Source organism: Corella eumyota, chromosome 2, assembly GCF_963082875.1.
Source record: "Corella eumyota chromosome 2, kaCorEumy4.1, whole genome shotgun sequence".
In the NCBI taxonomy this organism is placed as follows: domain Eukaryota; kingdom Metazoa; phylum Chordata; class Ascidiacea; order Phlebobranchia; family Corellidae; genus Corella; species Corella eumyota.
Window position 1 is genome coordinate 498349 of NC_137491.1, and position 27488 is coordinate 525836.

Genomic DNA, 27488 nt, shown 5'->3' on the forward strand with positions numbered 1-27488 from the left:
CCCTGAGGTCAGTTTGTCCTCAAAATTTTGTCGTTTTTAAATTTGTTTATTTTAACATTGGTAAAAAAATATTAGAACCACTTTTGATGTTAATTATAGAACATTTTTTTTATTTTTTAAGTAACTTTAAAATACTAAAGGCCTGTTCACACGACAGGGTCACGTTGCGTTGCGTTACGTAACTTTACGAGTTCTAGGGATCTTTTTTTTAAATTTTAATAAAAGTATCTAATAAAAGTTTACCGCTAACGAAATCTTGCGTAAATTTCGGTCCAGCCACAAAACTTCACGTAACTTACGCAAACTTTCGTACGTGTGAACGACTCTGTTTATTTTAAATGGTTGCGAAATCTTACATTACGTTGCGTACGCCGTGTAAACGGACCTTAACACTTGTACAGCATATATTGCATTTGATAAAGGTGTTGTTAACCTTTGGTTATTGCCTATAATCACACAATTACAGATTAGTTTTAGGGCGTTAAAAAAGAAGAACTGTAAAGACACCTTTTGTTAGAATGCTACAACATAATAGGAATGGGAATTGAACCCATCATCTTTTAGATTAGAGACTTTACAACTAAACAGGTTGCATCAAAATCGTGTATTTACATGGATTAAAAACACATAGAAGCACCATTTGCTTCAAAAAACGAAAACAGATTCATTATTTACATTTGGCTGTTTATGTTAAAATTAATTTGGTTCTGATTTCTCGTTTTCCTCAAATTTGTCGTGAGTCCATTCTTTGGGAGAAGGTTTGCGCTTCCCGAAGAATTCTAGAAAAAAATAACAATTGACTCGGTTTCCATAACAACACAATTTTAAATACAACAAAATTTTTTAATTTTTTACAAAGATTTAACATTTAAACCCTGAAAACTAACCTTTTGCTGGTGGTTCACTTATTTTCATATTCTAAAAAACAAATCAATATATTATGAAGTTTAAGGATCAATAATTAAATATTATAAGCCTTCAAATGAAAAAACACAATTAATAAGGCGGACTCTCAACTAGTTATATATCACCAACATTATATTATTTTATATCACCAACAAACCGGCAGCGTGGTGTAGTGGTAAGCTACACCACACATGAGGTCGTAGGTTTAATCCCCACTGATCTCGTGCCGTAGCGCCCTTGAGTAAGGCGTTATAAACGGTATGAACTCCTGCTGAGTCAGCACTTAATCAGCAGCATAATATCGGGCAATTATAATCTATAATATTCCAAACTGCCACAGGCAACTCGAGACCGGGTCAGAGTAACTTATGTTACTCTATGTTTAAGTCGCACATTGGACTTTCCTACACAAAAATATTTTTTTATTAAGAACAACTTTACAAAAAACACAACTTTGTATAAAACTTAAAATTTTTTTTACCTTCTTAGGTGGTGAATGAATCGGACTTCTGCTCCGTGAGTAACTTCGAGTTTTTGACCTTGAAAGTAGAAAAATGTAAAGGTCATAAGTTGAAGCTTTTATTAACCCAGTTAGCTTAACACAATTATTACATGCAAACCCTTGCTATAAAGCTATTAAAAGTATGCTAACATATGCCAGCAGTAGAAATCAAACTCTTTTTTTTTGTATATTTTTTTATCCTCAATATGGGAAAGTCGAATGCGCGACTTAAACATAGAGCAACATAAGTTACTCCGACCCGGTCTCGAGTTGCCTGTGGCAGTTTGGAATATTATAGGGAATATAAATGCCCGATAATTATGCTGCTGATTAAGTGTTGGCTCAGCAGGAGTTTGTACCGTTTATAGCGCCTTACTCAAGGGCCCTACAGCATGAGATCAATGGGGATTGAACCCACGACCTCATGGTGGTGTAGCAAGTGTTCTTACCACTACACCACGCTGCCGGATAGAAACACAAGTTCTTGACTTTCTACAATTTACCAGCAGTAAGAATCAAACTTAAAACTTTCAAACATAAACTTACCTATTGAACCTTTTGTCTCTGTTGTTCAGGTTAAAATTTGGTCTCGGTCGATTGTTGTCGTAATAATTGTTTTGAAATCGACCTCTGAAAATAGTTTTAATCAATAAAAAGATAAAAACTAGCTTTTTTAGTCCTATAGCCTTTAAAACTTATCAAAATCTAACAACTATGATAAGTGGGTGAGCCAGGGTCAGGGTTAAGGGGGGTCAAAACAATATTACATCACAAATGGGGTAAGGGTGGCATGGTACCCATTAGATCCTATGTAACACTGATATATTATAAACCTTATAGCAACTTTTGCATCATAATATTTATAAAATGTCGAAACCTCCAGTTGTTGCCTTGGTAACCCCTTCCTCTGTTGTGAAAGTAGTTTTGGTGGTTGTTCCATCGTCCTCTGAAACCTAAGAGAAAGAAAAGTGCTTTCAAAATTAAATATATTTATTTTCTTATTTAAAATAACAGTATGAACTTCTTGGTAGCTGGCAGCGTGGTGTAAGGGTGAGAACACTTGCTACACCACACAAGGTCCTGGGTTTAATCCCCACTGATCTCTTTCTGTTGTACCCTTGAGTAAGGCGCTATAAACGGTATGAACTCCTGCTGAGCCAGCACTTGATAAACAACTTAATTATCGGGCAATTATAATCTATATAATATTTCAAATTGCCACAGGCAACTTGAGACTGAGTCAGGGTAACTAATGTTACTCTATGCTTAGGTCATAAAGTCGACCTTCTTACATCGAGGATAAATAAAAACAATATTAGGTATTGGGTAAAGTTTTATAATAATACATTTTCCTTCGGTAATTAATAATTAAATCTTTAAACTTCTTTTATTAATATAAAAAGTTAAAAAAAAATCAATATAAAATAGGCTTTTTTGTAATCTAGTGACAAAATATTAATTAATTAATTATCCTAATTATTAAAACTTAATTTACCTCCACCCCTTCCACGAAATCTCTGGTTGTAGTGATTGTAATTCCTCTGCTGATATACTCTTTGTGGGGATCTGTGATGTCATAAATAATATATTTAAGCATTCTGTGATGTCATTAATATATTGTGATGTCATAAAACTTACCTGGAATTACCTCGGTCCCTGTTTTGGTTCCATCGACCCGGAACACTCTCCTACAACAAAGAGGTTTTGTTTTAACAATGGGCATTAAAAACAACAATTAAACTATTGTTATAATTAACCTTTGAAGATGACCTCTGTCGTTGATCATTGTATGCCCTTGGGAGTGATTTTGACCTTGACCTTCGAACTGGTGACCTTTTAGGTGACCTTGATCTTTCCAAAGACCTCTGGTTGGAATTTGACCTGTTTAATGACCTTTGGTTTGACCTTGATCTATCTAATGAGATTTTTTGTGCCCCCATTGGTGAAGTTGACATTTCCATTGACCTTGAGCCACTTAATGACCTTTGCTTTGACCTTGAATGCCTTAAAGGCGACCTTGAATGACTTTTTTCATTTTCTTTTCCCATTTTCAAAAAGTTTAAACTTTCCAAGTTCACAGAGACCTAAAAAAAATTAAAATTAAAATTTTTGCCCAAAATTAAAAATAATTTCAACTCACGGTTTGTTTGCTTCTCATAACTTTCTCATTCTCCATTTTTTTCTCCTCGTGAGCTTTCGTGATTCTCTCCGACAACGAGAGTTTTGTCATATGTGTGACACTTCGTGAACCTGCAACACAAATATGTTACAACCCTTGCTCCAGTCACAACCTTAATTTAATGCCACATCTCTGTTACTCACCTGTTACTGTAATCTTTGTTTTCTTTAAAGATTTCCTCGACATTAAGGGTGATTGTTTGTCCTCACTGCCACCAAATAATGACACAAATTGTGTCTCATATGAGTCAGTACTCTTGCTCAGATTAGGGATATGACTGAAAATGGACTGGCCACCTTCCATGTTGTTGCGTACAACTAAATCTCGAATGTGAGACAGGGGCAAATCAGCAGGAATGTTTCTAAAAAAATATTTATTAAAATTTGAATTTTTTTTGTGCAAAAATTGAAATAAAAACAGTTTTTTAAAATACCGAATCAAATGATCAATTTTTTCTTCTTCCTCAAGTTTTTGTTTCTTCAATTTTTTATCATTTTTTTCCTCACTAAGTTCCTGCAAAAAATTGAAATAAAAAGTTAAAAAAATTAAAAATTTCTTCTAACTTTAAACACAAACCTTTTTCTTTTTCTTCTTTTTCTTTTTACTTTCGCTGGTCGACAATTTTCGTTGCTTTTTCTTCTTTTTTTTCTTCTTCAAATTCTCGTCACTTGAACATTCGACCTCAACAACTGCTTCAGGTTTGTATCTGAGTATTTTAAATTTATCCTCAATGTGGGAAGGTCAATTTAAATATAAAGTAACATTTGTTACCCCAACCCAGTCTTGAGTTGCCTGTGGCAGTTTGGGATATTATAGATTATAATTGGCCCAAAAATTATGCTGATTAAGTGCTGGCTTAGCAGGAGTTTATACTGTTTATATTGCCTTACTCAAGGGCGCTACAGCATGAGATCAGTGGGGATTAAACCCATGACCTTCTGTAGTGTAGCAAGTGTTCTTACCACCACACCATGCTGCTGGTTTAATTTGTTGATGTTTTTTTGGCCTGGTGCTTACTAACATCTATAGCACATTACAAGGGCACTACATCATGAAAACAGTGGGATTCAAACCCAGGACCATATTATATAAAGCCAAGTGTTTGAACCACTTTACCATCCTGCTGGTCAATTACCCCAACCATCTTGTTTATGGCCTGAAGTCTGGTGGTTTTATTGTGATTATTATTTAAATAAAAGTTAAAATTAATAATTAAAAAAAGAATCTTTAAGATCATTAACTCACGATTTATTCTCCCCATCACTTGAACTACTTTCGTGGGAGGCAAAACTTTTGTGAGATCTAAAAGTTGACAAAGATCAGAAAATTTAACACAGAAAAAAATTTAGAAACTTTTTAAATAACTTTAGTTTCCAAATTATTTACCTTTGTTGAATCTTTGTAATATCGGGGGACTCCCATTTACTGGCCACAGGGTGTCTCAAACCTTCCACTGGGTGTCTCAAATCTTCCACTGGATGTCTCAAGTTTTCCACTGGGTGTCTCAAATCTTTCACAGGGTGTCTCAAGTCTTCCACTGGGGTCCTTAAATCTTCTACGGGTTGTCTAACTTCAGCCACTTGGTGTCGTAATTGTACTTCCTCTGGAGGGTGCACTTCTGCCACAGTTGGCACTACAGAGCTGATGTAGCGAGGTTTGGAAAACCCTGAAAAAAGAATGAAGGTCGTGATTTAACCCCGGGCACTTAATATTTTACTTTGCATCACCACATCTTTAACTAAAGTAAAAATTAATATATAACAGAGTAACAGAGTGGGTGATATAAATATGTCCAATTTATAGGCCAACTAAATAAATAAAACTACTGTTTGTGGTGTGTGGGTAATTTTCCCCTAGCAAATATTAGTTGAGAGTTGTGACCATTTTAGGATAATTAAAATGTTGATCATGAAACTAGCTATCGACTTCTTTTAAAAAACCGGCAGCGTGGTGTAGTGGTAAGAACTCTTGCTACACCACACATGAGGTCGTTGGTTCAATCCCCACTGATCTTATGCTGTAGAGCCCTTAAGTGAGACGCTATAAACAATATAAACTCCTGCTGAGCCAACACCTAATCAGCAGCATAATTATCGGGCAATTATAATCTATAATATCCCAAACTGCCAAAGTCAACTCAAAACTGGGTTGGGGTAATTGTTGTTACTCTATGTTTGGGTCGCGCATTCGACCTTTTCACATCGAGGATAAAGATATATACAAAAAAAGAACTTTAAGCACTTAACAAAAATACCAAAATATTTATTTAAAAATTTTACCTTGAGAAATATTTGGATATGCAGTTTGTTGAAAAGGTTGTTGATAGTTTTTGTTTTGTTGTTTCTCTTGTTGTGCAACATTCTCGTTACTTTCAACATTTTGATCAACTTTTCGAACATATTCTAAAAAAAATTTAAGTTACAAAAAATGTAAATTTTAAACAATTTTAACTAATTTTTAAAAAAAAAACAATATTTTTAAGATTCTTAGTAAAACTTACTTTTCGTCCACAGAGCAACAAAATTAAACCAAAATAAATTAACACATATTCCAGTGTTTCCAAATAATTAAATACTGGCAGTGTTTCCAATTTTTTAAATATTACAGGGTTTCCAATAATAACATTTTTGCTGAGTTCCGTCAATAAAAAAACTACAGGGCTTCCAATAATTTAATTGAAAGAGTTTCGACAAAAAATTACATTTCAGAATATTGCAGGGTTTCCAATAATAAAAAAGAGCAGGGTTTCCAAATTGTAAAATTTATCAATTTCATTAAAATATTTAGATTTTCAAACAAAATGAGACCTGCTGAAAAATGATTAATTAATTATTTTAAGTTAATTAAGAGTTTTAATTAAAATTTTTACCGTTTTGATTAATTTTAATGGCAGGGTACGAAATAGTGTTTCCCAATGTTGGAATTTTACGGCCAACAGTTTCATTTTCATTTTCTGAAATAAAAAAAAAATTAAAAAAATTAAAAACTAAAAAAAAAATAAAAACATAAAAATTTAAAAGAAATTTAGGGAAACCTTCTTTCTTTGGTGAACCCCCCAATCCAGGAATAACATTGTTTTTGTTTTTAGGGTTCAAAGCCCAAGTTAAATCTTTGGATTCTAGAAAAAATATTTTAAAAATAATTTACAATTTTTTGAATTTTTTTTTATTTAAAAACGATTTTTCTAAATTTAAAAATAATTTATTAAAAAAAAAAATTCAGGGTTTCCAAATTATTTACTAATAGTTTCAGGGTTTCCAAATTATTTACCTTTGGTGTCAGGGTTTCCCTTATCTTTCCAGGTGGCTGGTCTCGGCCACAACCGGGTTCGAATAACTTCTTTACGTCGTCGTTGTTTCTCTTCCAATTCCTGATAATTTCAACACAAAAACTAAGTGAAAGTTTAATAAAAAAACAAAATTATTCTTTTTTATATCTTGTTGTGGAAAGGTCGACTTCACACCTAAACATAGAGTAACATCAGTTACTCCAACCCATTCCCAAGTTGACTTTGACATTAATTAATGATATTAATTGCCTGGTAATTACGCTGCTGATTAAGTGCTGGCTCAGCAGGAGTTCATATCGTTTATAGAACCTTACTTAAGGACGCTACAGCATAAGAGCAGTGGGAATCGAACCCAGGAACTCATGTAGTGAAGGAAATTGAGGAGAAATTATTCAGAATAAAAAAAAATTTTTTTACCAATTTTTCTGCCTCATACTTGCTCCGGTCAACTTTCTCACCCAACAAATCGGGGCTAGTGGTAACTAGGGGGCTGGTTACCATAGCAACAGGGGGTGCAGTGGTTGCTGGAGGCCCTGAAATAAAAGTTAATCCGTTTTTTTGTGACAGAAATTGATAAAAAATGGATTTTGATAAAATGTTGATAATCATTAAGTAATAATAATAATGGACATTTTTTTTGAACTATATTCTATAGAAGAACCCTAAACATGTATTTTGTATAAACCCCTAATAATAAATTGATATTACTAAAATTATTGAATAACAACCTATTGTTAACTTAAGCCCAGGTCATGAATAATTTAACACAAATAAACCTTTTGGCATCTGTAAAACCTTCATCAACTTTCCATCAGGTCCAACCATTTCAATAAATGTCATCGTGACCAACTTTCCACTTGGGTCGACCACTGTCATACTTGTCTCCTTGGGAGCTAAAAATATTGATTTTGAACCTTGAATTTTGTGAGTTTTACAGACAATTATTTATTCCTACCACCAGTATTACTTTTTCTAGCAGTTTGGGATATTATAGATTATAATGGCCCGATAATTATGCTGATGATTAAGTGCTGGCTCAGCAGGAGTTTATACTGTTTATAGCGCGTTACTCAAGGGCGCTACAGCATGAAAGCAGTGGGGATTGAACCCACGACCTCATGTGTGGTGTAACAAGTGTTCTTACCACTACACCATGCTGCCGATGAACTCAAAGCTTTAGCAGTAATAAAATTATTTATTTTTATCATAAATATATCAATAAAAACTAAATTTAACAACTTGGCATCAAAAGTTGTTTCCTAATTAAGTTTTAAAGTTAACAAAAACATAAAAATAATTACCTGGAGTAATATTAGCTTGATTGGAAAGTTGTGGAGACCTGGACAGAAAAATTTAATTAATTAACTGTTTAATTATCGTTTTAAATAAGATTTACCTTTTTTTATTCTCAAATACATCCTGGTATTCATTGTCCTTTGGTTTTATTTTAATTTTTTTTTGATTTTCCTTATTTACATCAACCATTTTATTCTGAAATTCAAAATTGTTTTTGTAAATATTTTTATCCTCGATTTGGGAAAGTCGAATGCGCGACGGGAACATAGAGTAACATCAGTTACTCCGACCCAGTCTCGAGTTGACTTTGGCAGTTTTGGATATTATAGATAATAATTGCCCGATAATTATGCTGCTGATTAAGTGCTGGCTCAGCAGGAGTTTATACCGTTTAAAACGCCTTACTTAAGGGCAGTAGAGATCAAACCCAGAACCTTATGTAGTGTAGAAAGTGTTCTGACCACTACACCACGCTGGCCGACTTATAAAAAAGTAAAAAAATGTTAAAATTTAATGTTATAGAAAGATTTGATAAAACTTAAAAAAAAAGATTTTATTATATTTTAAAATTAATTTTTTCAAACCTCATTTTTATTCCCATTTCTTTCTTGGGGGGAGTCCCATTTACTGGGTTCCAACAAATCTCTGGGTTTTGATTGGTTTAAATTTTTCACTGGTGAATGGTGACCACTTGACCATGAAGATGACCTTGAAGAATGATGTGACCTTGACCTAATAAAATTAAATTCTAAATAAAAATAAAATTTTCCAGTTTAACCCCATAAAAAATTATAAATTGTAATGCGTATAAAATACAAAAGATGTCTTTAGTGGGAATTGAACCCAAGACCAAAGATCTGTTGAATTTTAACTTAACCTTGATCTAGATCTCCTGGAGTCGTAAAAACTTTCTCGTCGATGCTCTTTCCTAAACTCATTCCTGTGTTGGTTTGGGTAATACCTGTAAAGTTTCAAGGTAAAAACAAATATTATCCATTAATATCTTGTGTCAAGTATTATTAGTAACTTTGTTGAAGGCTAACTTTGTTTGGTGAAATATTTGAGAGATATTTTTGTATAAAATCACAAGAATTCAACAAATAACTTTCAAATAACCAAAATTGTAACCAATTTTTACCCATAAATTTTAAGTATATATTTACAATTAATAATTTTAAGAATATCTTAAATATATTTGCAGGATTAAATATTTAAAATATATTTGTAATCAGTAAAAGTTTAATCTATTCTATCCAACATATTTTAAATCGGGTAAAACCCCCCAAATTTGTAATTCTTTAATTGAATGATCTTTCAGCTTAATTACAGATTTATATTAAACACAATTTTCTTAAAATTCTACGCATTTCAAACAAAATAATTTTATTAAAGCTAATATAACTTTTTACCGATTGTTTTCATGGTAATGCTGCTTGTTGTAAAAGTTCGGTCGATTCCCAAAATGATGTCCTCCTGCTCCTCCTCTTTGTTTAAACTTCATCCGAGTCCAATGAGCGGTCCTCAAATTTGCTCCACTTTCTGTCCGAATCGGACTCAACGACATCGATCGTCGAGACATTTTAAAATTCCACTGAAAAAAGTGTCAACTTTTATATAAAACCTGTAAATATAAAACATTATTAAACATGAGTTTCTTATTACTATTTTGTTTAAATTCTTAACAGATTTAATTCAAGAACACTTGCTACACCACACATAAGGTCGTGGGTTCAATCCCCACTGCTCTCATGCTGTAGTGCCCTTGAGTAAGGCGCTATAAACGATATGAACTCCTGCTGAGCCAGCACTTGATCAACAGCATAATTATCAGTCAATTATAATCTATAATATTCCAAACTGCCACAGGCAACTCGAGACTGGGTTGGAGTAACTGATGTTACTCTATGTTTAAGTCGCGCATTCAACTTTCCCACATCGAGGATAAAGATATATACAAAAAAAAATCTCCCTTTTTTTATATGCCTATTAGCCTATACCTCACTTAACCCTTTATTATTTCTTAACATTTATAATTTATACATGAGATATACAGATATACGCGTAGCACAACAGTGTTAAGTTAGATATTGTTCCAACCGTTGCCTTTTTTAATCAATATTTGGCGTGCACTCAAAAGCGAAACTAACTGACTAACACTTCCTGACTTCCGCAATATCAGAATACTGAAACAGTCTGATAGTCAGTTTAACAAAACTCCGGGTTATTTAATACAACGCAGTTATATCGTTAATACAACCAAGAATAAAAACATTTTTATTAAGTTTCTTTATACCATTATTTATTGTGTTAAATTGTCCTTTACTTTTAAAATAAATAAAACATTTGATTTTAACAAAATGACGAAAGCAATGCATTGTTGCAATAAGGGTTATGACTTTAATTATAAATGTTACAAAATTGTGACTATAATTTTTAAGATTTCGACTTTAAAAACATCAAAAAAAATCAAAATTTTATTTCAATTATTTGTATAGTTTTTTATTATTTTTATCCCTCTTTTTTATCACATTTAATATGTCCGGTTACCACATTTGGTTGCTATAGTTTGCTTAGCAACGACCAAAGCTAATTTTAATAATTTTGTTTTTGTTAAAAAATTTTGTTTCAAGGTTTTAGGTTTGTTGTTAATGTTGTTTAAATTTGTTTAAAAATGGTGCGAAGTCAACAATTTGAGGGTGACCACATTAATGAAATATTTGAAGAGTTAAACAGGTTTGTTATTGATATACTGTTGGTTGATTTATTATTTTAAAACTAAATATTTATTTAATGTTTTATTTTAGAGATAGGAATGAAGACAAAGAGTTTTGTGATGTCACAATCAATGATGGAACAAAGAAGCATTCCGCTCACAAAAACATTCTCGCATTTTTTTGTGTTTTCTTTAAAACAATGTTTACAACTGAGGTAAAAAAAACATTTTAAAAACTACTTTTTCATAAAAATTTTGCAATTGTTTAAATTTATTTAATGTGGTTCTACTTCAAATTTGTAAAATGGCTGTAAAAGAATGGTAGCATTTTCAAATGTAAAATGGTGGTCTTGCCAATACAATAATATTGTCTTTTCAGTCAACTTTATGTTTTCATAGATGAGAGAGAAATACAATCCTATTGTAAAGATCCAAGGAATAAGCTCGGAAATTATGAAACTTATTTTAGATTATGCTTACACTGCAAAAATCCTGATAACCGAAGAAAATGTCTTTGAAATTATGGAAGCTGCAAATTATCTACAAATTAACAGTAAAATTATTAAAATTTTAATAACGATAGGGTAGCATGTAAATTTTTGTTAAAAGTTAAATTATATTTAAGTTATTTAAATCTTTTTGATATCTTTAAAGTTTTATCATAATTATTATTATTAATTTTATTTAAATAATATTCTCATTTAACTCAAGAATGAGACAACATTTAAATTTAGAACTTCGAAAGTTTTGTGGAGAATTTGTGCAAACCATTGTTGATGTTGAGAATTGTTTAACCATGCTGGCTTATTCTCAAAGATACAACCTTGAAAACTTAAAGCAAGGAGCCCAGAAAATAATTGCCAAGAATTTTGAAAGAGTTGCATCAAAGCAAGAACTTATCCAACTTTGTTACGAGGATTTGCTTTCTATTCTAAAATTAAAAGAAAAGAAGGTAATATAAGTTTTACTATGTTCAGAAGACACGCTCTCAAAAGTTTATAAAATTTTTTTTTAAATTGCCAAATTAATCTTGTACAAATATTATTTTAATTTGCTCCTGAAACAAAGTATTGCACTAGAACTATTTATAGTCAAAATATTTTTCTATGGAACTACCTTTTTACTTTCTTTACAATAATTTTTTTTTAGAAAAGCCATTTTCATTGATAAGTATTTTCTAAATAAATACTCATACTATCTTAGACAAGATTAAATTCAACCTGTTTAAATTATTTTTAACATTTTTAAACACAGGTTTTATCTGAGCAGATAGTTTACAATGCGATGATAAATTGGATAAAACATGACAGCAATGAACGACAGAAACATGTCAACCAATTGTTTCAATCTCTTGATCTTCTTAAATTAGGCAGAGAATTTCTTCAACAAGTTATTATGAAAGAGGTCAGTTTGGTAAATAGTAATCAGTTTTAAATTGTTACTTAACAGCATATTAAACCAGCAGCATAGTGTTGTGGTCAGAACACTTTCTACATTACATAAGGTCCTGGGTTCGATCCCAACAGATCACATGCACTTAATCAGCAGCATAATTACCGGGCAATTATAATCTATAACTGACAAAGTGAACTTGAGACTGATTTGGGTAACTGTTGTTACTCTATGTTTAGATCGCTCATTCGACTTTTCCACATCGTAAATAAAAATATATCCAAAAAACTGTCAAAAATGTTTTTTTAAATTGTAGAAATTGATAACAAAATCCTTGGAATGCAACGAAACACTTATCAACGCTTTAATTAATTTTGTTCCACTTGAAAAAAAAGGTAACTGTTTTGACATAGTTTGAATTGTAAAACTGGATGTTAAGTTAGCTTTTCCTATATATTTGTACTAATTTTTTAAATATTTCTAAAAATATTTTAATAAAAAAAGGGAAAATTTAATATTGTTTTATCAAAAACAAAAACGAAACAGGTAAAACTAAATAAAATTTTTCTTATTAAACATTTACAATAATATTGTTGTAGTTCCAACAAAGTTACTTATAATGGGAGGAGCTGGTCATGGTGAAAAGGTCATTTTGTTTAACACTGTTACAAAACAATGGACTCAGATGCCAGTAAGTTCATATAACCATTTACACATATATAATATGATTTATTAAAGTATTTTACAGTTTAACTGTATCATTTACAATTTGGATAATATATATTTTTATTATAAAATTATGGGGTTATTATTAACTAGGAATGCGTTGCTATCCAAAATTAAAAAAAGATTTTATATCAAGGAATTAAATGAAGAAAGGCGGGGAGCTTCATCTGCTGTTGTCAACAATCAAGTTTTCATCATGGGGGGGGTGGATAATTCTTCTGTTAAGAGTTTAAAATTAGATGAAGTAGATCCACAATGGAAAGTTGAACCTCCAATGAAACAAGCTCGGTGGTATGCATCATCAGCTGTCATAAATGGTTGGTTTATTTACTTTAATGTTTGACTAATTGGGGTTTGTGTTTTTGTCTGCATTTCACATACGAGCCATTATTTAGATTTTACATCCAAGTTATTAAGATAGAATCACTAATATTTTATTGTTGTTAAAAATTGTAAAACAATCGAATTAAGTGCTAAATAAAGGCTCTGCTAATAATAAAGGCACTGCTAATAAAGGCACTTCTAATGGTGCTAATAAAGGCAAGGCACTTTATTCTAGTACCTAATATATACTAATATTGTTTAGGGCAGTAATGCAGTCCCCTTTTTTAAACATCATGTTCATGTTTTCCACTTTATTATTTTAATATTAAAAATAAAAAAACAATCTGTTTAGTTTATAAATGTTGTAGATTGTATTTACACAACTGGAGGTGATGATGAAGATGATGAAACTTTATCAAGTGGGGAATTCTTGGATGTGAGGACAAATAAAAGAGGAAATATTCCTGACATGATTGTTCCACGAAGAGGACATGTATTACTTGCTGCAAGAGGTAAACAACTTAAGGTTTTATTGTATTAATAAATGTTTTAAGATAGTTTACAATAAAGGAAAAATTGCAACATTTATTTTAAAAACAATTTAAAAAAAATCATATAATTTTAAATTTTTTACAATTTATATAATGAGGTATTTTAAGTTTAATTATTTTAGTAAAACATATAATAGAGCAGTGTTATAAAAAATTAATTTTGCTTGAGTATCTTCTTTCCAAGATTAACTTTAGATTAATATTACCAAGAAATAATATGATTATTTTGGCTGCAACCTTGAGTTTGGCCTGAACTCTCATTTATAAAAATAGCTCATTATGACATCACTGGTGACCGACTATTCTGTTATTGTGTTTGCAAACAGAAAAAATATTTTAGTATTAGCGAATTATTTTGATCATTTTGCTTCTGTAATATATTTTTTACTCTTTTGTAAATATTTTATAAAAATTGTTATTAGTTTAGTTTGGCTTAATGGTTTTTTAAGTTTGGTTTTTATTTAGGTAAATTATTTGCAATTGGAGGATATAATGATGAAGATGGAAGTTTAAGTTCATCAGAATGTTTTGATTTTGATGAACAAAAGTGGTCTCTTATTTCTCCAATGAAATATAGTATATTTTATCATGCAGCTGTAGTTTTGGATGATCACATATTTGTTACTGGTCAGTATTATTAGTTAAGTTTATTATTGTGGCAGACTAGGTTATACGTAAGGGAATTAGTAAAAGTAAAATTATTTTTATTGCAACAAAAAATTTAAATTAAATATGAAATGCAAAAAAAAAATAAAAAAATTAGTAACTAATGCAAGATTTTTAAAATTAAATAGAAAATTATAAAAATACCAACAGTCTTGCAATTGTTTTAGTTAACATAGCTATAAGTTTCAAAAAATAACATGATAACTAACATATCATTGCTAAATATAAATTTTAAGCAATTCTGTAATTGAAATTTTAATTTAATGTAAAAAACTTTTCCTTCAATTATGAATATTAAATGTTGTTACATTAATTTTTAATTGGAAATTAATATAATTTAAAAGGTGGATGGCAAAATGGCATTGGTGTAGTTTCATCAGTGATCAAATACAACATTTCCACAGATACATGGTCAGAAGTTGCACCACTGAACAAGGCTCGACGTGGTCACTGTGCCTCAGTTGTAGATGGCAAGATTTATGTTGTGGGGGGCATACATGAGTAAGTTAAACTAAATATTTAGTTTGTAATAATTTATTAAACTCCGGTTCATTGTTTTATTATTTAGGGATCCAGTTAATTCCATTGAAGTATTTGATCCCACGAACAACAAGTGGACAATCATTGCTGAAACGGAAAGGGAAATATATGAAGCAACAATGGTGGTTGTTTAATAACAAATTATTTTGTTTATGAGGTCATAGTTAGTCAATATACTATTATTAAACAGTAACAATACAAATTAATTCATTAAATGAATTTTTTTATGTTTTAGTTGTAAAACAAACCTAAGTTTTATTTGCTTTATTTTAAACCATATAAAAAATACAATTTTAAATATTTTTATTTTTCAAAATTATTTTATATTTGATTATGTTTGATATTTTTTTACCTTCATTTTTTTAGCAAATTATATTTAAAATATTTATCTTGTTATATATTTATACTTTAAAGTTGTATTTAATAATTTTATTATTTTTTTTAAATTTACTGCAAATTTTTTTTTGATATTTTATGTAATTAAAATTTTTTTTTTATCAAAAAATTTGTCACATTTTTATTTATATTGGCTTGTTTGTTTTATTTGTGCTTGTAATTAAAGTTTTTTTACTTTTATGCATTTTCTAATCACTGTAGTTTTACTAATTACATTTTTGTTTCAAGGTTTTAGGTTCGTTGTTAGTGTTTTATAAATTTGTTGAATAAAAGGTTGAATTTTTAAATGACCTGTTATTCATAGTTTAACAGATAAAAATAAAATAAGGCAATAATAATAAAATAAATTGTTTGGTTAGGACATGTTTTATGTTCAAAACAAAATTTATCGATATTATGGATTTTTTTTTGCAAGATAGTATGGGTAATCTCATCACATAGTTACATAAAAATGTAATGTAAGCAGGTTATAAGAATAAATAAAAACAAATTTCAAAAACTTCTTGTTTAGATAAATAAAAATACTATTTACTTAATTAAAAATTAAAATAAACAAGAAATATCATAGCACATTAAAATTTGTTTTTTTTATCAGTTATTAAAATAAAAATATACCTTTTTCAATATATATTTTTTTGTATATATCTGTATCCTCGATGTGGGAAAGTCAAATGCGCGACTTAAACATAGAGTAACATCAGTTACTTCGACCCAATCTCGATTTGCCTGTGGCAGTTTGGGATATTATAAAATATAATTGCCTGATAAATATGCTGTTGATTGAGTGCTGGCTCAGCAGGGGTTCATACCGTTTATAGCGCCTTACTCAAGGGCGCTACAGCATGAGATCAGTGGGGGTTGAAACCACGACCTCATGTGTGGTGTAGCAAGTGTTCTTACCACTACACCACGCTGCCGGTTTTTTTTATTTATTTGGTTTTTATATTTTATTTATAATCATAGGAAATAGTTTGTGACTTCCTGATTTTAATACAATAACCAAATTTATAAATTTAATATAAATATAAACACATGCCAAAACAAGAACAAAAAAAGTTAAACTCTTGTACTGATCTATATTGGTTTAATGAACGATGTTGATTCAATTTATAAAAACGAGTTTTAAATACATAGAACGAAGTAATTAAGTTTGTTACGTAATATCATATAAGCGAGGCAATCCAGGTTTTGTTTAATTACAAATAAACTCCAGCGAATAAAGTTTGTTAAAAATATATTTGAAAAATATTGATAGTAAGAAAAAATGGTTTGAACCAAATATTTTTTGAACCTAAAAAAATGTAAAAAAATCCAAGTTAAAAAAACTTTTAAAATATTTATTTGTTAGCAGTTGGTGTCAATTAATTAACAAAATTAATTAAGAATGGCAATTGTGGAATTTATTTCGAAACGTTTATTGTCGTCTGGGTTGGTATTCAATACTCTATTAGCTGATATGGCGTTTCTTGCGATCGTTATTGTGTTGGTTTATTACGTCATAACACCAGGTGTTATTTCGTACGCGAAGTTTAAAGATATCGCGACAAAAGTGGGACGACCTGACGACGGACATTGGTTATATGGAGACATCGTTAAGGTAAAAACAAAACAGGAATTTTAATTTAAACAAATAATTCAATCAAAAACACTTTTTGTTTATGACGTCACTAATTAAAGTAATTTTTTCTTTACGACGTCACAAATAAAAAACAATTTTGCTTATAACGTCACTAATCAGAATCACTTTTTGTTTATGACGTCACTAACCAGAACCACTCTTTATTTATAACGTCATAACTGAAATTCACTTTTAATTTATGACATCACTAATCAAAATCACTTTCTGTTTATGACGTCATAGTACTCGTTTACTGCGGAGGGATTAGAACGCGCGGTGAAGCGATGTCGAGAGTTTCCATCGATGTGCGCGCAGTGGTTGGGACCAATCAGCGGACACGTCCAAGTTTATCATCCAGAAACTGTCAAATCTGTTCTATCTAAGATATGTACGTCATTATTTTTGTGACGTCACTTCCCTTTGTGACGTATTGTTCCCCTTTTGCAACGTATTATGGCGTTATTGAAGTAAAAACTCATTTGACGTCACAATTTGTGGAATCATAGTAGTGCATGTATGACATCATGGTATAGTGACGTCATATTTATTTAAGTAATGACATCATTATACAGTGACGTCATATTTATATTAGTAATGACATCATCATATATTGACGTCATATTTATTCTTGTGAACAGTTAAACGAAAAAGCCGCAAAGATAACAATGACTTTGGCAATGAACATGACCTTGTAACTAAACCACTCTACTTAAGTTTTATCTGATCACGTGACCTTGAGTAAACTTGACTTTGTTCTGCACAGATCCAAAGGGCGTTATAACAAACAAGGTCATGAAACCATTGTTGCGCGAAGGGCTGCTTACGTCATCAGGGGCGCTGTGGAAACGTCATCGACGACTTCTTACGCCGATCTTTCACTTCGATGTTTTAAAACAGTTAAGAAAAATTTTAATTCTTTTGTTAAAAATTTCATTGCGAACGAATCTTAAATTATGTTTAACGGTCGACTATACGACTTAAACATAGAGTAACATCAGTTACTCCGACCCAGTCTCGAGTTGTCTGTGGCAGTTTGGGATACTATTAATTATAATTGCCCGATAATTATGCTGCTGATTAAGTGTTCATACCGTTTGTAGCACCTTACTTGAGATCAGTTGGAATCAAAACCAGAACTTCGTGTAGTGTAGGTGTCCTGACCATTACATTACGATGCCTGTTAGATGTTTTAGAAGAGAATTAAAATCAAAAACGATTATTTTATTTGCTTTAAAATTTTTCACAGACACGTGGTTATATTCAATCAAAATTGTGAATCTTTTCTTAAATGGATCGACGACAAAGCATCCTATGGTGACGTAGGTGATATTTGTGTTCCAATCAGCGAATTTACTTACAGTAACCTCATGGAATGTGTTATGTCCCAACAATTCAACGACAAATCAGGGTAAAACATTTTATTAATGGACTATTTTTTATTAATGGACTATTTTTTTCATTTTATTAATGGACTATTTTTCTACGTCATCACAAACAGACCAACGTATTTATAAAGGACAGAAGTTCATAGGTATTGTTAAAACAAACACACCCATGTATTTAAAAACTACTTAAACAAACTAAACTAGGAACAAAGGTTAAACGAAGGTCGACCCCAGCTTGTAAATAAAAACTGAACTTGGCGTAAGTTTAAACAAGCGAACAATTATTGTTAAAACAAACAAACCCACTCAAAAGTTAAACAAACTAAACCAAGTACAACAAATGAACCCTTGTTGAACTTTGCTAAAGATTGAACATTGTCCATGATGTTGGACTCTGATATAACGTGTTAGTGGAAAACCAGGCTTTTTTTGGCCAATATATGTGTTTGATGCAAATATAAACTCACAGTAACCTTTATAAAGGTAGCGATACTTTGAATATCTCGGGTCAAACCCAATATGGCGCGATTACAAAGGTTAAACAACGCCTAGGCTAAGCGTACCCTGCCAATATTGTTATCTAAGTTATGATATAACACATAAATTCTAGCGTAAGCAATTTGTTTCAACACAATGTATTCGAAAGCCCCTTTTAACCGAAAAACTAAAACAACTTTTACAGAAAAATCATAAATGTCCGAAAACAAAATTTTACCTAGAATCTAAGACATGTTTTTAACCCCCCCCCCTATACAGCCCCCCTTCTAAAAATGTTATTTATTTTCCAAAAAAATTCTTGTTCTTATTTTTAGTAAACGTCATAGTTATGTCATAGTTAATTACGTCATAACAACACTTACGTTAGAGTGAATTATAACAACACTTACGTCATCACAACTTACGTCATAGTGAATTACGTTACATCACTTACGTCAGGGTGAATTACGTCATAACAACATTTACGTCTAATAGTGAATTACGTCATAACGTCATTTACGTCACAGTAAGGGGAGCATGTACGTTCGATTGGTTCGCGAGTTATCAGCTGGGATGTTGGCACGGACTCACCACAGCTGGATGTTGATCGACTTCCTGTTCTGGCTGAGTCCGGAGGGAAGAAAGTTTAAGAGGAATGCAGAATCTCTCATGGAGATGGTGGGAGAGGTAAGAGAAGTTTTTGTAAATTTCCAAGTTTTATTTGTTAAAATTAGAGAACTTGTTACTTTGAAGCACTTTTATAGAGTAACGCAATAATATAGTCCTATACCAATCCTGGCAGTAATATAGTCCTATACCAATCCTGGCAGTAATATAGTCCTATACCAATCCTGGCAGTAATATTGTCCTATACCAATCCTGGCAGTAATATAGTCCTATACCAATCCTGGCAGTAATATAGTCCTATACCAATCCTGGCAGCGTCATAGTGTCATATAGTCATAGTCCTATACCAATCCTGGCAGTAATATTGTCCTATACCAATCCTGGCAGCGAACTACGAGCCAAACGTTTCGGGTTCAAGTCGCCGCGAAATGCCACGCTATTCGCCCTTGAGCCTAGAGTTCAAGTATAGCTTAAAAAACACAGCACAACAGCACATGCATTACACAGTGAATATTTAAAGCTTATATCACCTTAAGGTTATACAGAAGCAAACAAAAACATAGCAGAACTATTAACTTGAAAAAATATAAGTTTGATTTTAATTGTTTAGATAATTCAAGAACGAAAAAAAGTTTTGTTCTCGAATAATTCCGAAAGTTCAAAAATAACTGATGACGTCACAGGCAAAATTTTTACGTTCCGAAAACGAAAAAATAAATTTGTCGATTTTCTGGACATTTTAATTCAAACCAAGGTAGGAGTGACGTCATTTTGTGACGTAATAATTAACCAAAAATAAATTTTAATGTTAGCTAAACGGTTAAAGTCAATCTTGACGTCACAAGGTTTAAAAATGACGAATGATATTGACGTCACAATTAACCAAGTAAAGTTGGGCAAAGTGGCATTAGTGACGTAACATACATGTTTATTACTGCATGCTTTATAACTTAGGATCAGGACGGGGTCGGGTTGACCGAGGATGAAATAACCGACGAAGTTTTAACGTTTTTCTCGGCAGGACAAGAAACCGTTGCAACAAGTAAAAACTTTAAGTAAAAAGTAAATTAAACCTAAATAACATGCTGGCAGTGGGAATCGAACCCTGGAATAAATAAAACCATGATTTAAATGTCCTTAAAACTGAACACCTGCAGCGTGGTGTAATGATCAGAACACTTAACTAAGCTGCTGATTAAGTGTTGGCTTAGGCTGCCAGTTTAATTAAACCTAAATAACATGCTGGCAGTGGGAATCGAACTCTGGAACACATAAAACCATGATTTAAATGACCTTAAAACTGAACACCTGCAGCGTGGTGTAGTGATCAGAACACTTTATTAAGCTGCTGATCAAGTGTTGGCTCAGGCTGCCAGTTTAATTAAACCTAAATAACATGCTGGCAGTGGGAATCGAACCCTGGAACACATAAAACCATGATTTGAATGACCTTAAAACTGAACACCTGCAGCGTGGTGATCAGAACACTTTATTAAGCTGCTGAATAAGTGTTGGCTCAGGCTGCCAGTTTAATTAAACCTCAATAACATGCTGGCAGTGGGAATCGAACTCTGGAACACATAAAACCATGATTTAAATGTCCTTAAAACTGAACACCTGCAGCGTGGTGTAGTGATCAGAACACTTTATTAAGCTGCTGATCAAGTGTTGGCTCAGGCTGCCAGTTTAATTAAACCTAAATAACATGCTGGCAGTGGGAATCGAACCCTGGAACACATAAAACCATGATTTGAATGACCTTAAAACTGAACACCTGCAACGTGGTGATCAGAACACTTTATTAAGCTGCTGAATAAGTGTTGGCTCAGGCTGCCAGTTTAATTAAACCTAAATAACATGCTGGCAGTGGGAATCGAACCCTGGAACACATAAAACCATGATTTAAATGTCCTTAAAACTGAACACCTGCAGCGTGGTGATCAGAACACTTTATTAAGCTGCTGATCAAGTGTTGGCTCAGGCTGCCAGTTTAATTAAACCTAAATAACATGCTGGCAGTGGGAATCGAACCCTGGAACACACAAAACCATGATTTGACTTTGAAACTAAATATTTATTTTCAGGTTTGAGCTGGATTTTGTATCATCTTTCCAACAACCCCGAGTGCCAGGAGAAATGTAGAGATGAAATAAGAAATGTGGTCGGGGATAAAGAGACAATTGAATGGTTAGATTAATTGTTGTTTATAATACCCCATTGTTACACATTGTTTGCTAACAATTTAATTATTGTTCATAAAAAATGACTTTTAATTCTGCCATTCTGGTCGTTGTGTTCTAGAATTAAATATTTTACCCATTGATTTAAAATTGTTATTACATTCTTACAAATTATACCCATTGTTACACTTAATCCCCATTGTTACACTTAATCCCCATTGTTACCTCATTATAGGGATGACTTGGCTCAGCTTCCGTACCTGAACCAGTGCATTAAGGAAGGAATTAGAGTCCAGTCAGTAATCCACATCACCGCTCGGAAGGTGACCGATGAGCTCACAATAAAAAACAGTTTTGATGGAGGTCGGGAGCATGTTTTTAAGAAGGGAACGGGGATCGGGATCAACTTCCATGCTCTGCATCATAATCCTCATGTTTGGGAGAACCCAGATGTAAGTTTGGGAGAAATTTTTCGTTATATTTTTTTTAAATCCAGTTTTTATTTTGACTGGCAGCAAAGTGTAGGGGTCAGAACACTTGGCTTTACTACATGAGGTTCTGGGTTTGATCCCCACTGCTCTTATGCTTTAGCACACTAGTAAGGTACTTTATGTTTAGGCTGGTTTGAGTTCTTTATGTCATGTAAAACTTGGATATTTAAATCATTTTTTATTTTTTTAAATATTTTTGACACTTCTGACCCTCTATCACCCTCAGGTGTTTGACCCTGATCGCTTCTCCCCGGAAAATTCTGAAAACCGATCTCCGTTTGCTTTCCTTCCATTCGGAGCAGGAACAAGGTGAGGGGACTTGAAAAAAAATGTTTAAAAATAAATTTAGTTTGAAAGATATTTAAAAGACCTAAAAAATTTGAATTTACCTTAAATTGAAAATAAATTTTTTTAAATTAAAAAAATAAACTTTAAATTTTTTTACTTTTTTGACAGAAATTGTATCGGCCAGAACTTTGCCATGCAACAAATGAGGGTTGTACTCTGTAAGGTTCTTCGTTCGTTCCACGTGTACAGGGATTGTGACACTAAAGAAGCCGTCGTCTTCCCTGCAGTAACCATCTTGCCTCGTGATGGCGTGCACCTAAAGTTCCGACATGTAGTGCCATAAAATCTGTCACAATTCCTGTTTACTTTTTAATTTTGCTCCAAAAAAATGTAATTATAATTTTTATATTATACGAAAATTTAATTAAGAAACAAAAATTATTTTTTATTTTATAAATATTATTTTATAAATATTTTTTTAGCCTTTTTCATCGATGTTTTGTCTTTGCAAAAACAAAAATAAATAATTTATTTGTTTAGGTTTTTAGCTTTAATAATATAGACACCATATAACAAAATATTTTAATCTAATTCTATTTATTAGAAATATTGAAAGCTAGTAAGGCTACAATTACAAAAATAACAAAATTGAAGAAAATTATAAACTTTTAAGTTAGAACCAAATGTTAATGCAATGAAAGAATAATTAAAAAGCAATAATGGTAGTTTTTAACGAGCTAACAGCCTACCCTTAAGATATATAAACTGCTACCGTTCTACAAAAAACACAATTCAAAAATAATGATTTAAAATACATGCTACATAGTTAAATATAAGGTCAGTGCTTGCAATAAAATGGAATGTATAAGTACATATATGATATCCTGAAAGTGTTTTGCATATTATTATAAAAAATTAATTGCAGAATTGATAAAATTAAAGTATAAGAAATGATTCAAAACCTTTAAATTGCAATATATATGTTCAAGTAATGAATTTCAATGTAATTTGTTTAAAATATGAGAAGTTTAAAAGCTTAATGTTGTTTTTTTTAAACTAAGTTAAAAAGTTTTTGTAAATAATAACAAATTAAATATTTAATTAAAAACAACCTTAAGCTTTTGACAATTAACCAAGTTGAATAAGTTTACACTAATTTAATTCTACAATTATTTTAAATATATTCTAAATTAACTTATTATATGATTACAAAAATATATGATACATTATAAACAGCTACTCCATGTTTAAATATAAGAGGTTTTGAACTAATAAAACTTGCATCAAAATTCCCCTTATTTAGAAATTTAGATAAAGTCCTTTTAAAAAAAAGGTCAAGTTTCTGATAATAATCCTTGTTCTAACTTTATTTTAAAAGTTAAAAATGTTCCATATCCAAATATTCAAAATCTTTAAAATATTTGAAAAGGTAGATGTGCAAATTCCAAATAAACACTGATATAAACTTTAAAAAAGAAACCCAAACCCTCAAATTAATCAACCCAACCTTTTTAGTTGTAACTGAATGCCTGTTGGTTCCAATCATAATAAGCATACTTGGGTGCAAACTGGGTTTCCCCCATCAAGTAGTCATTATCCTCTTTCTCTTTTATATTGACGACATTGTCAACAACTGATGTGTAAACAGGTGGTGGAGCTAAAGAGGAAATAATAGAATTTAGGCACATTAATTCATGGAATTTGATTAGGAGCCAAAAAGTTTTAAGTTAGCAGCGTGGTGTAGTGGTAAAAACATTTGCTACACCACACATGAGGTCGATGGTTCAATCCCCACTGGTTTCATACTGTAGCGCCCTTGAGTAAGGCGCTATAAACGGTATGAACTCCTGCTGAGCCAACACTTAATCAGCAGTATATTTATCAGGCAATTATAATCTATAATATCCCAAACTGCTAAAAGCAACTTGAGACTGGGTCGAAGTAACTAATGTTACTCCATGTTTAGGTCATACATTCGACCTCCCACATCGAGGATAAAGATATATACAAAAAAAATCAACAATATCATTTATACCCACAACTAACAATTTGGGGTTAAACCAAAATAAATGTCAAAAATTGAATATTTTTACAACTATCTTACCTTCATATTTTGGTGGGTTGTCCTCTACTGAAAGTTGTTCCAATGATAAGTCCTGGGTTTGGGGATTTCCCTGCAGTGGAATCGATCCAAGAAAGAACGGACATTTCACCCTCAAGTTGCGACTCAACTTTGGTTTTCCAACTCAAACTGGAGGAAAAATAAATTTAAGTTTATCCTCAATCACAAAATAATAATTAATGGGAATTTCATAGTCATTTTTTCAGAAACTTAAAAAAGGTTTTTTTTTCTATGTAAAAAATCTAATTAAAAATATAAATTTATCCTCAATGTAAGAAGGTCAATTTTTTAGCGTAAACATAGAATAACATCAGTTACCCTGACAAAATCTCGAGTTGCCTGTGGTAGTTTGGGATATTATAGATTATAATTACTCGGTAATTATGCTGCTGATTAAAGTGCTAGCTCAGCAGGAGTTTATACCGTTTATAAAACCTTACTCAAGGGCGCTACAGCATGAGATCAGTGGGGATTAAAAAGCGAAGCCAAGTGTTCTGACACTCTGCCGGTTAACTTAGGCCTAACCATAATATTTTACAAATAACATTAAGTTTTTTACCTGAATCTTGTAAGAAATTTTAAGGATTTTGCACTGAGTCATCATTGTTGGGGGTAAACTGGGAATCTGTAAATAATAAAATATATTGTTTATCCTCAAAAAGAATTATTATAAACTGAGAAAGCAAAAAATTAATCGAAACAGACAAAAAAAATTTATAAATATTCAAAAATTTTTATCAAAATTTCAACCAATAACTAGTACAAGTTAAAATCTGTTTTTTAACAAAACCTGAAGCTGTTTTTTCCTGAGTTCTAGATTGCGATGTTTCTTGACTCCCTCATCTTCCAACATTGTCATCGTTTTAGTGCAAGTTTTCACTCGGCCGGCGTTCGAAATGAACTTCACTTTTTGAATCAACTTAAAGTAGGATTTGGAAATATTGAAAGAGCTAAAAATAAAACTTGTTTTTAGTAAATATTAAAAACTCCTTTTTTTTTGTACATATCTTTACCCTTGATATTGAAAAGTCGAATGTGTGATCTAAACATAAAGTAACATCAGTTATTCCGACACGGCTCGAGTTGCCTGTGGCAGTTTTGAATATTATAGATTATAATTGCCCGATATTTAAGCTGCTAATTAAGTATTGACTCAGCAGGAGTTCATACTGTTTATAGCGCCTTACTTAAGAGCGCTACAGCATGAGGGCAGTGGGGATTCAACCCATGACCTTATGGTATTGTAGCAAGTGTTCTTACCACTACACCACGCTGCCGGTTAAAAACACAAGTTCTTGACTTTCTACAATTTACCAGCAGTAAGAATCAAACTTAAAACTTTTAAACATAAACTTACCTATTGAACCTTTTGTCTCTGTTGTTCAGGTTAAAATTTGGTCTCGGTCGATTGTTGTCGTAATAATTGTTTTGAAATCGACCTCTGAAAATAGTTTTAATCAATAAAAAGTTACAAAACTAGCTTTTTTAGTCCTATAGCCTTTAAAACTTATCAAAATCTAACAACTATGATAAGTGGGTGAGCCAGGGTCAGGATTAAGGGGGGTCAAAACAATATTACATCACAAATGGGGTAAGGGTGGCATGGTACCCATTAGATCCTATGTAACAACGATATATTATAAACCTTATAGCAACTTTTGCATCATAATATTTATAAAATGTCGAAACCTCCAGTTGTTGCCTTGGTAACCCCTTCCTCTGTTGTGAAAGTAGTTTTGGTGGTTGTTCCATCGTCCTCTGAAACCTAAGAAAAAGAAAAGTGCTTTCAAAATTAAATATATTTATTTTCTTATTTAAAAAACAAATTAGCCAGTATGAACTTTTTAGTAGCCGGCAGCGTGGTGTAGTGGTACAAATATTTGCTACACCACCATGAGGTCGTGGGTTTAATCCCCACTGCTCTCATGCTGTAGCACCCTTGAGTAAGGCACTATAAATTGTATGAACTCCTGCTGAGCCAGCACTTAATCAGCAGCATAATTATTGGGCAATTATAATCTATAATATCACAAACTGCCACAGGCAACTCGAGACTGGATCGGAGTAACTAATGTTACTCTATGTTCAGGCTTTAAAGACGACGTTCTTACATCGAGGATAAATAAAAACAATATTAGGTACTGGTAAAGTTTTATAATAATACATTTTCCTTCGGTAATTAATAATTAAATCTTTAAACTTCTTTTATTAATATAAAAAAGTAAAAAAAAAATTTATATAAAACAGGCTTTTTTGTAATTTAGTGACAAAATATTAATTAATTATCCTAATTAATAAAACTTAATTTACCTCCACCCCTTCCACGATATCTCTGGTTGTAGTGATTGTAATTCCTCTGCTGATATACTCTTTGTGGGGATCTGTGATGTCATAAATAATATATTTAAGCATTCTGTGATGTCATTAATATATTGTGATGTCATTAAACTTACCTGGAATTACCTCAATCCCTGTTTTGGTTCCATCGACCTGGAACACTTTCCTATAACAAAGAGGTTTTGTTTTAACAATGGGCATTAAAAACAACTATTGTTATAAATCACCTTTGAAGATAACCTCTGTCGTTGATCATTGTATGCCCTTGGAAGTGATTTTGACCTTGACCTTCGAACTGGAGACCTTTTAGGTGACCTTGACCTTTCCAAAGACCTCTGGTTAGAATTTGACCTGTTTAATGACCTTTGGTTTGACCTTGATCTATCTAATGAGATTTTTTGTGCCCCCGATGGTGAAGTTGACATTTCCATTGACCTTGAGCCACTTAATGACCTTTGCTTTGACCTTGAATGCCTTAAAGGT

General features: G+C 31.7%; 3 protein-coding genes and 1 long non-coding RNA gene across 4 annotated transcripts; 2 read left to right on the forward strand and 2 right to left on the reverse strand.

Annotated features, from left to right (window-relative positions):
* Positions 1-595: 595 nt before the first annotated feature.
* On the reverse strand, positions 596-9787 carry LOC145741761 (uncharacterized). The gene is made up of 25 exons (XM_082559410.1): positions 9582-9787; positions 9050-9133; positions 8757-8904; positions 8273-8367; positions 8178-8215; positions 7653-7769; positions 7294-7409; positions 6858-6957; positions 6622-6705; positions 6457-6540; positions 5867-5989; positions 4974-5253; positions 4833-4889; positions 4164-4293; positions 4021-4100; positions 3731-3948; positions 3549-3658; positions 3166-3492; positions 3047-3096; positions 2904-2974; positions 2286-2361; positions 1955-2038; positions 1388-1445; positions 888-918; positions 596-779 (listed from the first exon to the last, which is right to left on the reverse strand). Exons 1-25 carry the CDS (start codon positions 9749-9751, stop codon positions 697-699), a joined length of 2814 nt encoding a protein of 937 aa, XP_082415536.1. The 5' UTR covers positions 9752-9787; the 3' UTR covers positions 596-696.
* A 1216-nt stretch (positions 9788-11003) lies between these two features.
* On the forward strand, positions 11004-15357 carry LOC145741768 (kelch-like protein 12). The gene is made up of 11 exons (XM_082559418.1): positions 11004-11100; positions 11285-11438; positions 11620-11837; positions 12140-12289; positions 12594-12672; positions 12877-12968; positions 13140-13320; positions 13696-13839; positions 14344-14505; positions 14889-15045; positions 15113-15357. Exons 1-11 carry the CDS (start codon positions 11086-11088, stop codon positions 15216-15218), a joined length of 1458 nt encoding a protein of 485 aa, XP_082415544.1. The 5' UTR covers positions 11004-11085; the 3' UTR covers positions 15219-15357.
* A 1579-nt stretch (positions 15358-16936) lies between these two features.
* Positions 16937-22889, forward strand: LOC145744088 (cytochrome P450 4F8-like). The gene is made up of 11 exons (XM_082562189.1): positions 16937-17077; positions 17342-17486; positions 17862-17994; positions 18345-18506; positions 19488-19647; positions 20198-20341; positions 20542-20629; positions 21672-21774; positions 22003-22219; positions 22485-22567; positions 22715-22889. The coding sequence occupies exons 1-11, from the start codon at positions 16937-16939 to the stop codon at positions 22887-22889; spliced, it is 1551 nt and encodes a 516-aa protein (XP_082418315.1).
* Positions 22890-25481: 2592 nt separating this feature from the next.
* LOC145741793 (uncharacterized) lies at positions 25482-27396 on the reverse strand. Its single transcript, XR_014280940.1, has 6 exons — positions 27233-27396; positions 27122-27171; positions 26979-27049; positions 26358-26433; positions 26026-26109; positions 25482-25618 (listed from the first exon to the last, which is right to left on the reverse strand). It is a non-coding gene; the product is annotated as an uncharacterized LOC145741793 (long non-coding RNA).
* Between the last annotated feature and the right edge of the window lie 92 nt (positions 27397-27488).